This window comes from Homarus americanus, unplaced genomic scaffold (genome assembly GCF_018991925.1).
Source record: "Homarus americanus isolate GMGI-L3 unplaced genomic scaffold, GMGI_Hamer_2.0 scaffold24260, whole genome shotgun sequence".
Taxonomy (NCBI): domain Eukaryota; kingdom Metazoa; phylum Arthropoda; class Malacostraca; order Decapoda; family Nephropidae; genus Homarus; species Homarus americanus.
Window position 1 is genome coordinate 6,607,051 of NW_024721079.1, and position 16,282 is coordinate 6,623,332.

The 16,282-nt window shown below is 40.8% G+C and overlaps 2 protein-coding genes across 3 annotated transcripts in view; both read right to left on the reverse strand.

Moving 5' to 3' along the window:
- Positions 1-352: 352 nt before the first annotated feature.
- LOC121861354 lies at positions 353-3,503 on the reverse strand. The gene is made up of 5 exons (XM_042359003.1): positions 3,374-3,503; positions 3,208-3,252; positions 2,319-2,337; positions 1,238-1,435; positions 353-486 (listed from the first exon to the last, which is right to left on the reverse strand). The coding sequence occupies exons 1-5, from the start codon at positions 3,501-3,503 to the stop codon at positions 474-476; spliced, it is 405 nt and encodes a 134-aa protein (XP_042214937.1). The 3' UTR covers positions 353-473.
- Positions 3,504-4,983: 1,480 nt separating this feature from the next.
- Positions 4,984-16,282, reverse strand: part of LOC121861499 — a 32,292-nt gene continuing 20,993 nt past the window's right edge. The window contains exons 3-4 of one of the 2 annotated variants that reach the window (XR_006088034.1): positions 13,617-13,738; positions 4,984-5,096 (exon numbers count right to left, since the gene is read on the reverse strand). Coding sequence is in view for 1 of the 2 variants with exons in the window: in XM_042359297.1 (XP_042215231.1) it covers positions 6,087-11,999 (5,913 nt within the window). In the remaining variant the exon portion in view is untranslated. Of the gene's footprint in view, positions 5,097-6,039; positions 12,000-13,616; positions 13,739-16,282 lie in introns of both variants that reach the window. The other variant, XM_042359297.1, reaches the window with a different exon arrangement.

Genomic DNA, 16,282 nt, shown 5'->3' on the forward strand with positions numbered 1-16,282 from the left:
CCTGCCCAGATCTAACTGAGCTCTGGGTCATTGAGATCTATTTCGTTATGTCCTCTTCAATTTCATACTTTGAATCACATACATTTTATTGGCTTTAAAAACTGTGGAATGAAGATCAAATCACAGGCAGCTTTTTGTACTTCAGGTCATTGAGATCTATGTCAATTCTTCAATGTTTTCTTGTTCTATTGTCCCAGAACCATTCTGCTGTTTTCTAGTTTGGAACCACGATATGAAGATCAGATCTGGTAGCTGCTTTCTGTACTTCAAATATCACTGAGATTCAGTGTCAATTCTCTTCATCGTTTCCTTTCCACCTTCAGCCCCAGAATCATTCAGCTGTTTTCTAGTCGAAACCGCGATATGAAGACTGGATCTTGGAAGCTGCTTTCTGTACTTCAGGGTCATTGAGATCTATGTCAATTTCTTCAATGTTTTCTTCACCTTCAGCCCCAGAATCATTCAGCTGTTTTCTAGTTTTGAAACCACGATATGAAGACTGGATCTTGCAGCTGCTTTCTGTAATTTAGGTCATTGAGATCTATACACTTCTGGGGCGTTTTTTTTTTGTCTTATTGTCCCAGAACCATTTCTGGTTGTTTTCTAGTTTGAAACAGTGAAGACTGGATCTTGTAGCTGCTTGTACTTCAGGGCCAGCTTGAGATCTGTGTCACCCTTAATGTTTTCTTTGTTCTATAGTCCCAGAATCATTCCTGCTGTTTCTAGTTTTGAAACCACGATATGAAGATCGGATCTGGTAGCTGCTTTCTGTACTTCAGGGCTGGCTGAGATCTAAGTGCCGACTCTTCATCGTTTTCCACCTTCAGCCCCAGAATCATTCATAGCTGTTTTCTAGTTTTGGAACCGCGATATGAAGATCGATCTGGAAGCTGCTTTCAACAGGTCGGGTTGAGATCTATGTCAATTTCTTCATCGTTTTTCACCTTCAGCCCTAAAAATCATTCAGCTGTTTTCTAGTTTTGAAACCGCGATATGAAGACTGATCTTGGAAGCTGCTTTCTAACTTCCAGGTCATTGAGATCTATGTCAATTTCTTTCATCGTTTTCTACCTTCAGCCCAGAATCAGTCTAGCTGTTTTCTAGTTTTGAAACCACGATATGAAGACCTGATCTGAAGCTGCTTTCACTTCCAGGTCAGCTGAGATCTACAGGTCAATTCTTCACGTTTCTTCAATTTCAGCCCCAGAATCATTCAGCTGTTTTTTAGTTTTGAAACCACGATATGAAGACTGGATCTTGGTAGCTGCTTTCTGTAATTTCAGGGTCATTGAGATCTATGTCAATTTCTTCAATGTTTTCTTGTTCTATAGTCCCAGAATCATTCAGCTGTTTTCTAGTTTTGAAACCACGATATGAAGACTGGATCTTGGTAGCTGCTTTCTGTACTTCAGGGTCATTGAGATCTATGTCAATTCTTCAATAAGCCTTTGTTCTATAGTCCCAGAAACCATTCTGCTGTTTTCTAGCTTTGGAACCACGACATGAAGACTGGATCTAAGCGCTTTCTGTAATTTCAGGGTCATTGAGATCTATGTCGACTTCTTCAATGTTTTCTTGTTCTATTGTCCCAGAACCATTCAGCTGTTTTCTAGTTTTGAAACCACGATATGAAGACTGGATCTGGTAGCTGGCTTTGGTACTTCAGGTCATTGAGATCTATGTCATTCTCTTCATGTTTTCTTGTTCTATAGTCCCAGAATCCATTTCATGTTTTCAGTTTTGAAACCACGATATGAAGACTGATCTTGGTAGCTGCTTTCTGTACTTCAGGGTCATTAAGGATCTATGTCACCCTCGTCGGGTCGTTTTGTTCTATAGTCCCAGAATCATTCAGCTGTTTCTAGTTTTGAAAACCACGATATGAAGACTGGATCTTGGTAGCTGCTTTTCTGTACTTCAGGGCTGAGATCTGCAATAATTCTTCAATGTTTTCCACTCTTCAGCCCCAGAATCTGAATTCAGATGTTTTCATTTTTGAAACCATGATATGAAGATCGGATCTTGTAGCTGCTTTCTGTACTTCCAGGTCATTGAGGATCTATGTCAATTTCTTTCAATAAGTTTTCCACCTTCAGCCCAGAATCTGAATTCAGATGTTTTCTACTTTGAAACTACGATGAAGACTGATCTTGGTAGCTGCTTTCAATGGTGGTCATTGAGAGATCTATGTCATCTTTCATCGTTTTCTGTTCTATAGTCCAGAATCATTCTGTTGTTTTCTAGTTTTGAAACCATGATATGAAGATTGGATCTTGTAGCTGCTTGTACTTCAGGTCATTGAGGATCTATGTCAATTCTCTTCAATGTTTTCTTCACCTTCAGCCCCAATCTGAATTCAGATGTTTTCAGTTTTGAAACCACGATATGAAGACTGATCTTGCAGCTGCTTTTGCAATTTCCCCAGGTCATTGAGATCTATGTCACTTCAATGTTTTCACCTTCAGCCCCAGAATCTGAATCAGATGTTTTACTTGAAACCATGATATGAAGACTGGATCTTTGGTAGCTTCTGTAGCCTTCAGGTCATTGAGATCTATGTCAATTTCTTCAATAGCTTGTTCTATAGTCCTAGAATCATTCTGCTGTTTTCAGTTTTGAAACCAATATGAAGACTGGATCTTGGTAGCTGCTTTCTTACTCAGGTCATTGAGATCTATACAATTCTCTTCAATGTTTTCACCTTCTCAGCCTGTAATCTGAATCTTAGATGTTTACTTTTGGTTCACGATATGAAGACTGATCTAGCTGCTTTCTGTACTTCAGGTCATTGAGATCTATGTCAATTCTTCAATGTTTTCTTTGTTCTATTGTCCAACCATTCTGTTGTTTTCGTGTTTTGAAAACCACGATATGAAGACTGGATCTTGGGTAGCTGCTTGTACTTCAGGTCAGTTGGAGATCAGGCTAATTCTCTTCAATGTTTTCTTTGTCTCTATAGTCCTAACTATTCTGCTGTTTTCTAGTTTTGAAACCATGACATGAAGACTGATCTGTAGCTGCTTTCTGTACTTCAGGTCATTGAGACTTGCGTCAATTTCTTTCAATGTTTTCTTTTGTTCTATAGTCCCAGAATCAATTTCATGTTTTCTTTAGTTTTGAAAACCACGTTTATATGAAGACTGGATCTTGGTATTGCTTTCGTACTTCCAGGTCATTGAGATCTATGTCAATTTCAATGTTTTCTACCTTCAGCCCCAGAATCTGAATTCAGATGTTTTCTACTTTTGAAACCAATGATATGAAGACTGGATCTTGGTAGCTGTACTTCAGGTCATTGAGATCTGCGTCAATTTTCAATGTTTTCTTGTTCTATTGTTCCAGAATCATTCTGGTTGTTTTCTAGTTTTGAAACCACGATATGAAGACTGGATCTTGGTAGCTGCTTTCTGTACTTCAGGGTCATTGAGATCTATGTCAATTTCTTCAATGTTTTCTTCTACTTCAGCCCCAGAATCATTCAGATGTTTTCTAGTTTTGTCCATTGCAGCGAAGACTGGATCTTGGTAGCTGCTTTCTGTACTTCAGGGTCATTGAGATCTATGTCAATTTCTTCAATGTTTCTTGTTCTATTGTCCCAGAATCATTCTGCTGTTTTCTAGTTTTGAAACCATGATATGGCATCGATCTTGGTAGTTGCTTTCTGTACTTTAGGCCGCTGAGATCTTGCGTCAATTTCTTCTACTGTTTTCTACCTTCAGCCCCTGTAAACGTCTAGATGTTTTCAGCTGAAACCATTATATGAAGACTGATCTTGGTAGCTGCTTTCTGTTTCCAGGGCTATTGAGATCTATGTCAATTTCTTCAATAGTTTTCTTGTTCTATTGTCCCAGAATCATTCAGTTGTTTTAGTTTTGAAAACCATGATATAGCATCGATCTTGGTATTGCTTTCTGTATCAGGCCATTGAGATTCATGCTACCTCTTCAATGTTTTCTGTTCTATAGTCCCAGAACCATTCCCATGTTTTAGTTTTTGGAAACCACAAGGCGAAGACTGGACTTTGAAGCTGCTTGTACTTCAGGTCATTGAGATCTAAAAACACTCTTCACGTTTTTCTTTCAATTTTCAGCCCTAGAATCATTCGATGTTTTCTAGTTTTGAAACCACGATAATAGCACTGGATCTTGTAGCTGCTGTACTCTGTACGGGCTGAGACTGTGTCACCCTTTCAATGTTTTCTTTTGTTCTATAGTCCCAGAACCACTTCTGCTGTTTTCAGTTTTGAAACCAAGATAGGGACTGATTCCTGGAAGCTGCTTTCTGTACTTCCGTGGTCATTGAGATCTATGTCAATTTCGGTTTTCTTCACCTTCAGCCCCAGAATCATTCAGGAGGCTAGTTTTGAAACCACGATATGAAGACTGGATCTTGGTAGCTGCTTTCTGTACTTCAGGGTCATTGAGATCTATGTCAATTTCTTCAGATTCTCCTCATCTTTAGCACCTGTATCTTCCTCTCCTTGCGATTGTGTAGTTTTCAAGATTTTCCTGGTTCTGAATCCTCTGAAAATTGATTGAATTTTTGTGGCTGCTTTTTGAAACTCAGGATCATTAAAATCACGAAATGACATTTATTTTCCCGTGGAAATATTTAATCTTTTTTCTTGTATGGTAACCCCGGTAAGCAGATTGTATTAACGTAGCTGCTTTTTGAATGTCAGGGTCGCTGAGGTCTACTTGTATAACATCATCAGTTTTTGTGGAACAATTTTTTTCCTGTCGCAACGCCAAACGATGATTGTATCATAAGCATGTATTTTGAAGCAGTGGTCTTGTAGGTTTGGGCCTTCCAATGTCAGGTTTTGCTTGAGTCTCGACACCTCTTAGATTTTGCCTAGTCCTGAATCCGCGATAATGAGACTGTATTACTGTGGCGGCTTCTTGAAGCTTTGGGTCTTCTAATTTCATATCTTCTGTTTCATGTTTTTCAGTAGACTTTTCTTCGGGTTCTTGCACTTTTTCCTGTAAGTCTCCGGTCTTTAATGCCTGTCTTGTTTGGTGTCCACGGAAACTAGCCTGAATTTTGGTAGCTGCTAGCGCAAGTTCCTCCTCCTCATTCTCTGGTTTGTTTGTTGCCTGAAAGTATTTTCAGTAATAGAAATCAGATTATTGGTCTTCGCAGCGCATCATAATAATTGGTTGTGCTGAAAAAGGGACTATTGAATCTTAACTGATTTTTTTTATCAATTTCTCTACATAGTTATTGGCTAAAATATGAAATTTTAATGTTTAATCTTTAATTGAAACGATATGCTACTTCTTGTAATGTAAAAATTCAAATATATATCTACTGAAATTACATTATATATCAAATTTATCACAATGAAAAACTCAGATACGACAATATAATATTTTAACATCATAATCATTGGATTTGTGGAATAAGACGGGGAGGTATACAACAGTTCACTTGTCACAATCATGCAGGTGAAACAAAGAACTACACACATGCGACAACAGCAACACAGTGATACGAGGAACACAGACGCTCACACTTACCTAGGACAATAACAATAGTGTATTTACAGCTTGGAGCAAGGAAAGTACACTTCTCACTCGTGGAACGACAATTATCATGCTTTTTAATCAAACTATTGAGGTATAGCAAAATAAAGACGAGACACAGAAAGAATCACTTGTGAAGGGGGAGAGAAAGCTATTGTTCATAGTTTGTGTTTCAGGGGGACTCTTGAAGGACTTGGTGCTTGGGCTGGTAAACAAGTGCTTTCAACGTATATTGTTTTTGCCTAAAACTTATTGTTGTAAATAAACCTTTCGAAGCATAACAGGCAGCTGTTGGTGATCAGAAAGCTAAAGCAAATGCAACTTTTCATTATTTCTTCATCTGTAACCTTAATGTGACGCGAGTGATTCTGATTTGCTTTGATGGCCATTTCATCTAGGGTGCATTTGGTACATTTAATCTTTTAACATTTAGGGTAACTGAAGGCTACCAGGTGTCCACTGGACCACCATGCAACAGAGCAGGTGCGGGTGGTGACAACACACTCTCCTTCACCTCCACCAGCAGGAGTCGCCCACAATACCACTGCCACCGACACCTTCCTACATTCCTGGAATAAGTTCTGTAGGATTCGTGTCCCTGTTATCATTTGCCATCACGTGCAGATCCAGAGACTGGCTTCCCTCTATGGCAGTCGAGTGTATGATATCCGAAATAGCTTGGTGGTAATCTTGCCTGAATCGTCCCACAGTCTCCACGCCTGATCTGTTGTCCGTGTATGTGAACCCAATAGTTTCTTCCTCAGGACTTTCCTTCGTGGCCTTGTCTTTCTTCTTGTCGCTTTTCTCGTACTGAGTTTGTTTGTCCTCTTTCTCAGATGCCCGAGAACAGGAACAAGAGGAGCTTCCTGATAGGGGTCGGTCTTTGCTCCTCTCCACTCCTGTTTTTTTGCACTCGTCACTCCCCTCATATTCGTTGTCACTCGCATCGATTTCACCATGAATTTCATTTTTGTTTTTAACATCCGTCATGTCATTGTTTTCATCGTCTGGTGTGTCTTTGTTTTCAACATCTGTCAAGTCTCTTCCTTCTATTTTTCTTGCATCCTTGTCATCAACATTCACCATTCCTTTGTCGTCAATAATTGTCATATCTTTGCCTTCATTATGTTTGTATTCAACATCTGTAATGTTTTTGTCTTCAGCGAATTCAGCACCAATCATGACTCCGTTTTCCACACCTACACCATCTTTGTTTTCATTACCCGTCCTATCTTTGTTTTCATCATATGTCATACAAATATCGGTGCTATCTTTGTCTTTACTGTCTGCCGTATCTTTGTCTTCAACACCAGTCATCTCTCTGCCTTCACCATCTGTCGTGTCTTGTTTTTCTGTAACATCTGATGTGTCTTTTTCTTCAACACCTATTGCGTCTATATTGTTAACGTTCGTCATATCTTCATCTCTAATATCTAGCGATGTTTTGGCTTGAACTCCTGTTGAGTCTTCGTCTCTATTTTCTTGTGATTCTTTGACTCCGAAGTCTGTCATGTCATTGGCTTCACTACCTGTCGTGATTTCTTCAACATCTAACGTTTTGTTTCCTTCACCTGTCGTATCCCTTGTTTTATTCTTGTCTTTATATACATCTATTACTTCCCTGGCTTCTTGTGTACCATCGTCCTCCTCATCTTCTCGTTTAGAGTTCTCTGAGTTGAGAACATCTTTGTCCACTGGTGTCCTAAATTTCTCGTCAGACGCTGTATGGACACTGGTACTTTCAGAGTCCTCAAGAGTGTCCACTCGTACCCTCGTTTCCTCGTCGTCAACCGTTATTGGGACACCACTGTTTTTGGAGTCTGCAGAATTTTCATTTATATCACCATTTGCATCAATAATTATTTGGGGAAGCTCTCTATCGCCTTGGTCAGTTTGGGAGGTGGTAACGCTACTCGAAGAACCACGTCCAGTTTCGGTTTCCTCTTGAGGAATGCTGCTCTTCGCTAATATGTCATCCACACGTTCTTTACTAACAGAGGCTGCGGGAGAAACTCGATCTTTTGGAGATTCTGAATCGGTATTATTTCCATAAAAGTCGTAGTCGTTGTTTGGGGGGTCTTCCTTGTCTTCCTCGCTGTATACAGCTCCATATATATATTCGAATTCCTTATTGCTATCTGGTGGATCATTTCTATCATTTATTTGCGAAGATTCATAATTTTCTTCACTGTCATCGGTGATGGTGACATATGAATGAGGAGAGATTTTCTCTTTGACAGATTCTTCTCCTTTATCTCCGCCATTGTCTTCATCTTTCTCAGAAACAACATCCTGGGTCGTTATCAGCTCGTCTTTAAAATTTACTGCCGTTCCCTCTGCTTCATTCTCAGTATCTCCCTTTTCTCCTCTATTGTTTTCATTTTCTCCTACTTTGTTTCCACTACCGTCACTCACGAATCTATTTTCTTTACTGTCATAATCATCAAGATAAATTTTGCTAGTTTCAGAATTTTGTTTTCCATAGTCGTCATATTCTTGAAGCTCGGCCACGCTTGCTGTTACGGTTTCTTTGGGTACACTGTCTTCTGCAGGCGTACTGGTGCACTTCACTAAAGGATAGTCCCAAGTTTCGATGTCAATAGACTGTCTTCCAGCGTCTCTCTCCTGGTTTAGGCTGGCTGTTGAACTGAAATTATTCCCATTTGCCTCTAAATCACTGGAGTTGACATCTTGTGACTCTTCGGAAGTCAGTTTCTGGTTCGTTGTGTCAAGATCTTCAGGCGTTTTCTCCTTCATTTGTTCAGCATTTATAGCTACAGGTACAGAAATGTTTTTATCATTGATACCATCTGTGTTTGTATTAGGAAGTACTTCATCATTCCGAGAACCTCTGCCATCATCTGAGGTGACGTTAGGTGGTACTTCATCATTCCGAGAACCTCTACCATCATCTGAGGTGACGTTAGGTGGTACGTCATCATTCTGAGAGACTCTGCCATCATCTGAGTTGGTATTAGGAATTACTTCATCATTCTGAGAGCCTCTGCCATCATCTGAGTTGGTATTAGGAATTACTTCATCATTCTGAGAGCCTCTGCCATCATCTGAGGTGACATTAGGTGGTACGTCATCATTCTGAGAGCCTCTGCCATCACCTGTGTTGGTATTAGGAATTACTTCATCATTCTGAGAGCCTCTGCCATCATCTGAGGTGACATTAGGTGGTACGTCATCATTCTGAGAGCCTCTGCCATCACCTGTGTTGGTATTAGGAAGTGCGTCATCATTCTGAGAGCCTCTGCCATCACCTGTGTTGGTATTAAGAAGTACGTCACCATTCTCAGAGCCTCTGCCATCATCTGTGTTAGTATTAGGAGATACTTCATCATTCTGAGAGCCTCTGCCATCATCTGTGTTGGTATTAGGAAGTGCGTCATCATTCTGAGAGCCTCTGCCATCACCTGTGTTGGTATTAAGAAGTACGTCACCATTCTCAGAGCCTCTACCATCATCTGTGTTAGTATTAGGAGGTACTTCATCATTCTGAGAGCCTCTGCCATCACCTGTGTTGGTATTAAGAAGTACTTCATCATTATGAGAGCCTCTACCATCATCTGAGGTGACGTTAGGTGGTACGTCATCATTCTGAGAGACTCTACCATCATCTGAGATGACGTTAGGAGGTAAAACATCATTCTGAGAGCCTCTGCCATCACCTGTGTTGGTATTAGGAAGTGCGTCACCATTCTGAGAGCCTCTGCCATCACCTGTGTTGGTATTAGGAATTACTTCATCATTCTGAGAGCCTCTGCCATCATCTGAGGTGACATTAGGTGGTACGTCATCATTCTGAGAGCCTCTGCCATCACCTGTGTTGGTATTAGGAATTACTTCATCATTCTCAGAGCCTCTGCCATCATCTGAGGTGACATTAGGTGGTACGTCATCATTCTGTGAGCCTCTGCCATCACCTGTGTTGGTATTAGGAAGTGCGTCATCATTCTCAGAGCCTCTGCCATCATCTGTGCCAGTAATAAGAAGTACGTCACCATTCTGAGAGCCTCTGCCATCACCTGTGTTGGTATTAAGAAGTACGTCACCATTCTCAGAGCCTCTGCCATCATCTGTGCCAGTAATAAGAAGTACGTCACCTTTCTGAGAGCCTCTGCCATCAACTGAGGTGACGTTAGGAGATAATACATCATTCTGAGAGGCTCTGCCATCATCTGCATTGGCATTAAGAAGTACTTCATTATGAGAGCCTCTGCCATCATCTGTGCTGGTATTCGGAATTACTTCATCATTCTGAGAGCCTCTGCCATCATCTGTGTTAGTATTCGGAATTACTTCATCATTCTGAGAGCCTCTGCCATCATCTGTATTGGCATTAAGAAGTACTTCATCATTCTGAGAGCCTCTGCCATCATCTGAGGTGACGTTAGGTGGTATGTCATCATTCTGAGAGCCTCTGCCATCATCTGTATTGGCATTAAGAAGTACTTCATCATTCTGAGAGCCTCTGCCATCATCTGAGGTGACGTTAGGTGGTACGTCATCATTCTGAGAGCCTCTGCCATCATCTGTATTGGCATTAAGAAGTACTTCATCATTCTGAGAGCCTCTGCCATCATCTGAGGTGACGTTAGGCGGTACGTCATCATTCTGAGAGCCTCTGCCATCATCTGAGGTGACGTTAGGTGGTACGTCATCATTCTGAGAGCCTCTGCCATCACCTGTGTTGGTATTAGGAAGTGCGTCATCATTCTGAGAGCCTCTGCCATCACCTGTGTTGGTATTAAGAAGTACGTCACCATTCTCAGAGCCTCTGCCATCATCTGTGCCAGTGATAAGAAGTACGTCACCATTCTGAGAGCCTCTGCCATCACCTGTGTTGGTATTAAGAAGTACGTCACCATTCTCAGAGCCTCTGCCATCATCTGTGCCAGTAATAAGAAGTACGTCACCATTCTGGGAGCCTCTGCCATCATCTGAGGTGACGTTAGGAGATAAGACATCATTCTGAGAGGCTCTGCCATCATCTGCATTGGCATTAAGAAGTACTTCATTATGAGAGCCTCTGCCATCATCTGTGCTGGCATTAAGAAGTACTTCATTCTGAGAGCCTCTGCCATCATCTGTGTTAGTATTCGGAAGTACGTCATCATTCTGAGAGCCTCTGCCATCATCTGTATTGGCATTAAGAAGTACTTCATCATTCTGAGAGCCTCTGCCATCATCTGTGTTTGTATTAAGAAGTACTTTATCATTCTGAGAGCCTCTGCCATCATCTGTGCTGGTCTTCGGAATTAGTTCATCATTCTGAGAGCCTCTGCCATCATCTGTATTGGCATTAAGAAGTACTTCATCATTCTGAGAGCCTCTGCCATCATCTGTGCTGGTCTTCGGAATTAGTTCATCATTCTGAGAGCCTCTGCCATCATCTGAGGTGACGTTAGGTGGTACGTCATCATTCTGAGAGCCTCTGCCATCATCTATATTGGCATTAAGAAGTACTTCATCATTCTGAGAGCCTCTGCCATCATCTGTGTTAGTATTCGGAATTACTTCATCATTCTGAGAGCCTCTGCCATCATCTGTATTGGCATTAAGAAGTACTTCATCATTCTGAGAGCCTCTGCCATCATCTGTATTGGCATTAAGAAGTACTTCATCATTCTGAGAGCCTCTGCCATCATCTGTGTTAGTATTAGGAGGTACTTCATCATTCTGAGAGCCTCTGCCATCATCTGTGTTTGCATTAAGAAGTACTTCATCATTCTGAGAGCCTCTGCCATCATCTGTGTTTGCATTAAGAAGTACTTCATCATTCTGAGAGCCTCTGCCATCATCTGAGGTGACGTTAGGTGGTACGTCATCATTCTGAGAGCCTCTGCCATCATCTGTATTGGCATTAAGAAGTACTTCATCATTCTGAGAGCCTCTGCCATCATCTGAGGTGACGTTATGTGGTACGTCATCATTCTGAGTGACTCTGCCATCATCTGAGGTGACGTCAGGTTGTACGTCATCGTTCTGAGAGCCCCTGCCATCATCGGTGCTAGTATTAGGAAGTACATCATCATTCTGAGAGCCTCTGCCATCATCTAAGGTGACGTCAGGTTGTACGTCATCGTTCTGAGAACCTCTGCCATCATCTGTGTTGGTATTAGGAAGTATTTCATCATTCCTAGAGCCTCCGCCTTCTTTTGAAGTAAGTTTAGGAGATACTTCATCATTCTGAGAGTTTCTGCTATCATCCGGGGTGACGTTAGAAGATACGTCGTCATTTTGAGAATCTTTGCCATCATCTGCGGTGACGTTTGGAGAAACGTCATCATTCTGAGAGCCTCTGCCATCATCTGGGGTGATGTTAGGAGACACGTCATCATTTTGAGAGTCTCTGCCATCGTATGGGGTGACGTTAGGTACTACATCATCGTTTTGAGAGTCTCTGCCGTCAGCTAAGGTGGTGTGGGTGAGAGTGTTGGGCTGGGGAAGAGGGTGTGTCTCGTTCTACTGGTTGAGGTGGGGATGGCCGCAACACCGTCGGCCAAGAGAGAAGTTCAATATTAGTTTGAGGCAGAGTTGCCGCTGATGGCACCAGACACAGTAGCATAGAAAAAAATAAGAGAGCATCCAGCAAACAATCCTAACAACCTTTAACTACGGTTGATAATAGCAAATATATACAAAGAAATGCTAACTGGCATGCAAAGCCTGAAAACAGATTGAAGGATATCCGAATCTTCTTTGCCACAGCACTACAGCAAAAATATATATTTATTAAAAAAAATCAGTGTGCCACTTCGCTTACGTCTGTATAATTATGATCTTTAACATTCAAGCAAATTTTAATGTTTACCTTTGTTTACACTGTGCCCATGACAGCTATAAAATATTATGTTATGAATTTGGTTTTATCTCAAAGATGAAAATATCTTATGTTGACTTTGAGATTACAGTATACTTTATATGTATGGATTGTTGCGTTATCTCTGAATATGTATGCTTATCCATAGGAGAATGCTTTATTATTTAAAGTATTTATTCAGAAGCAACATTACAGGTAAAGGTACTAGGTAACAGTCTTATAAGGTATCACAACTTGTGATTTAACTGTTAACTGCTGACTTTTGTGGAAGGGACACACTGCACTCAGTTAGAGTAAAGAAGATGGGAAACACAGCTCACTATGTGTTAGCCAGTACAAGGAGCAAAACTTTTCTGGAAATAAATGCTCAATGAATAAGTTATTGAGTCATTATATATTACAAGTGAAAAAAACATCTAAAAAGAAATAATGGACAAATATATTGAAAAATGAAGGTAAAAGGTGTTGATGGTACGATGAGAATGATTATATAACAAAGATCAGAGTGAAACAGGAATGATGGATGTGCACCACATGAGTCTCAGGTCAGTGTGGGTCATCCACTCGTCCAGGGGTCAGCCCAAGTTATGATGAAAATAAAATGATGTTCTTAATATGAAAATAAACTTTTCACAACTTCTCCATAAGCGCCCTAAAGTTAACTTCAACAGAACGGTTATTCAGATGACCCACATATAGTCTCAGGTGATCATGAGCACTGTCAATCGTGAGGATGTGAGTATCATCAAACACTGAACGCAGTAATAAAAACACAAAGTTGACCAGTGCAACGGCAGACGTGATAGGTGATGTCTGAGGCAAACATTGGTGCCGGACTCCTAGGATGTCCTCGGGTACACGCAAAGGTTGTTGACCCTTACTACAGACTCAAAGCCTTCAAGGTTCTTCCCATAGTTCACTATTTGTCTTTATATTAAAAAATCTGCGAAAACCCAGCATTTCAACTCTTGGGGAAAATTATGGCAGACTTTAATCTTTAGTAAGTGTCCACATGAGTGTATGCACGCACGCACGCACGCACTCAGTGATTACTGACACTCTACGGCAGACTCGAGGCCTTGCAAGCTCTTCCATGGTTTTTTTTATTGGTAAACCTATATAATATGCCAGAACTTTGACTCGTCCATACAAGCTCACCGGAAGATTATGACAAGGCCTTGTTCCTTCGTAGGCGTCCCCACGTGAGTGCGTGATAAAGCCAACAGCGGCAGCTGGACTGGTGTGTCGCAACCACTCACCACTGACAACACCGCTACTCCCTATCCCCAGTATTTGCTACAAAGCTCTTGATATCAGATTTGACCTCATTGAAGAACTTCTTGAAGCCAAAGCCAGAGGAGTTTTGTCGTTGGAGTTGGCTCTGGTGAGAGACCAAGCGTGGGAAAGGTGAAGTACTTGTAGAGAAGTTTAGAGTGCAGGCGCTGCAAGATGCAGGTGGGTGGGCGGGGAAAGGTAACGACAAAGGCGTTCACAGTTTTACACCTCGTAGTGAAGAGAGGAAAATAAATGATAGAGCATGAAATTCGAGGACTAACAATAGATCCAGTAAAGAGGGGATTGAACAGGAGAACACGTAATAATAGAGGAAGAGGGGCAAGGATTAGTTTAATTTCAGAATTTCGTCGTCTTTGTGATGGTTTCTTGAAGTCAAGTAAAATTGCCCAAACTAAGAAGCTAGTATTAGATCCACCAAGACAACACACTCGGCATTTGTATTTAATGTCAATGAAAATGTTTATCACAATAACAAAGCAAAAATGTGTCCAGGCTTTATCCAATTCATGTTTTAAGTGTTTGTCAAATGTTTTTCATTTTTATCACGTGGTTTAAGTTTTAATAATTTTTTTAAGAGGCCATTAGACACCTTATATATTAAACTGTGTCAGACGTTTAAAACGTATCAAGTGTTTAAGCTTTAATCAATAGATGTAAGCTTTTTCAGATGTTTTTAACATTTGCAAACTTTTTTTTTTGTAACCTTCGTCAGATTTTTTTGCTTTTGTCAGTTTTAATCTGTTAAGTTCGAGGTACTGTCTGGTGATTTTATGTGTAGTCAAAAGTATTAAGAATTGGTCGTGTTTTTTTACAAATTTCTTTGGGTAGTTTAACATTTTATTAGAGTTTTTTTTCAGGTGTTTCGTCAGATGCTATGAGCTATTGTTGAGTGTTTGAGTTTTAGTTTGTTTTAATATATTTTCAGTAGCCTATATGTCAGGTGTTTTAAGCTTTCATCAGGTGCTTTTAAGCTTTGTCGGTAATTTTAAGCTTTCTTTAGGTGCTTTTTAAACTTTCGTCAGGTGTTTTTAAGTATTCGTCAGGTGTTTTTGATCTTTCGTCAGGTGTTTTTAAGCTTTCTCAGGTGTTTTAAGCTTTCGTCACTACACAACTAAGGATGGACTTTATGAACTCTTCCTTACATAAATATTGCCAATGGGTGGGCGAAGTGGAATCGTGGGTAGGCGAGATGGATGGGAGAGATATAGGTGGGTGGTTGGGAAAAGTGGGTTCATGGTTGGGCAAGGTGGGTGGATTTGTGGGTGAGTAAAGTGGGTTCATGGTGGGATGGGGGTGAACCCTGCTGTAGACATCACTCTCATGGTACTCAGTGACCGCCCACTCATCCACTTGACTCATTCACTCACACACATTCATAGATAGAGTGGCGCCTTCTACACTCCTCCACAGGACTTTGTGTGAGGTACTCCCACGATCATTCATTCACTGTAGCATTCACTATCATTCACTTTGTATAATTAATTTATTTTCATTAATTCACTGTATTATTTACTATCGGGAGTGAATGATAGTGAATGAATAATACAGTGAGTGAATGAATGATATCGGGCTTGAATGATAGTGAATGAATGCTACAGTGAGTGAATACTCACTGTAGCATTCAGTATTATTCACTCACTGTCTCATTCAGTCACTCACTGTATTATTCATTCACTGCATTATTAACTCATTGTATTATTCATTCACTGTATCATTCTTTCACTTCATTCAATCACGAGATTTACTGACATGGAGGAGTAGGGAAGAAAGATCTTTACGTGCAAAAAGTAGAGGTGAAGTATGTGGTGAGTGAAGACGAGGTCATTCTCGTATAGCAGACACGATGAAGGAGATAGACATTATTGGGTCTGGTAAACAGGGGAAGAAAAACAAGACGTTAATCAACTTGAAGAAAAAACGTCAAGGAGATGAAGATGAACGTTCGAGTAAAAGATGCCATTGAGGGAGGCGGGTGGGAGGTCGGGCGAGCAGTGTGTGTGCAGGGAAGGTATAGGATCAGAACTGAACTATTGACTAAGTAATTTAGGTTAAATCTCAGAGACGCATGTTGGGATAAGAATATACTGTATGTCTAGGCATGTCAGTCTCTAATTCAGATTCGATTCAGTTCTTTGTAGTGATCTGGTTGATATGAGTTAGTCAACTTTGCTTTCATATCTTCATTTAGGGGGAACGTAAAGCATGATCTTATGGAAATGGAAGTCCAGGGGATGAGAGAGGTGTGTTAGCAGAAGGGTGGGTTAGGCTGGGTAAGGTTAAGTCACCAGGACAGCAACTACATGCAGTAGTGGCGGCCACTCGTTCTCGCCACCTATTGGTTAGTGGTAAGAGGAAGTGGATGGCTTTTGCAAAGTGTTGAGGAGAAACCATTGTTCAGAAGGCATGATGGAAGCTTCCTGTCGCCCCACCACACTGATGTAGTGTAAACATCAAAATGATCATTTGTTACGCCATTACACTGATAGTTAGTGACAACATCACCGCCACAAGTGTACTGTATACTCTTAAGAGCTATTTGTTTCTCGTCGATGATCAGTAACACAGCCTTTGGCCGAAACATTAAGATTATTTTCTGCCAACAACATCTCGGAGGAGTTTACTAACCAGT

Excerpts from the sequence above, each read along its gene's own strand:
- LOC121861354 (XM_042359003.1), bottom strand. The coding sequence starts at position 3,503 with ATGGACAAAACTAGAAAACATCTGAATGATTCTGGGGCTGAAGTAGAA. Across the intron at positions 3,253-3,373 it reads GATCCAGTCTTCATATCGTG|GTTTCAAAAGTAGAAAACAT; the intron begins GTTTCAAAACTA and ends TTCATATCATTG.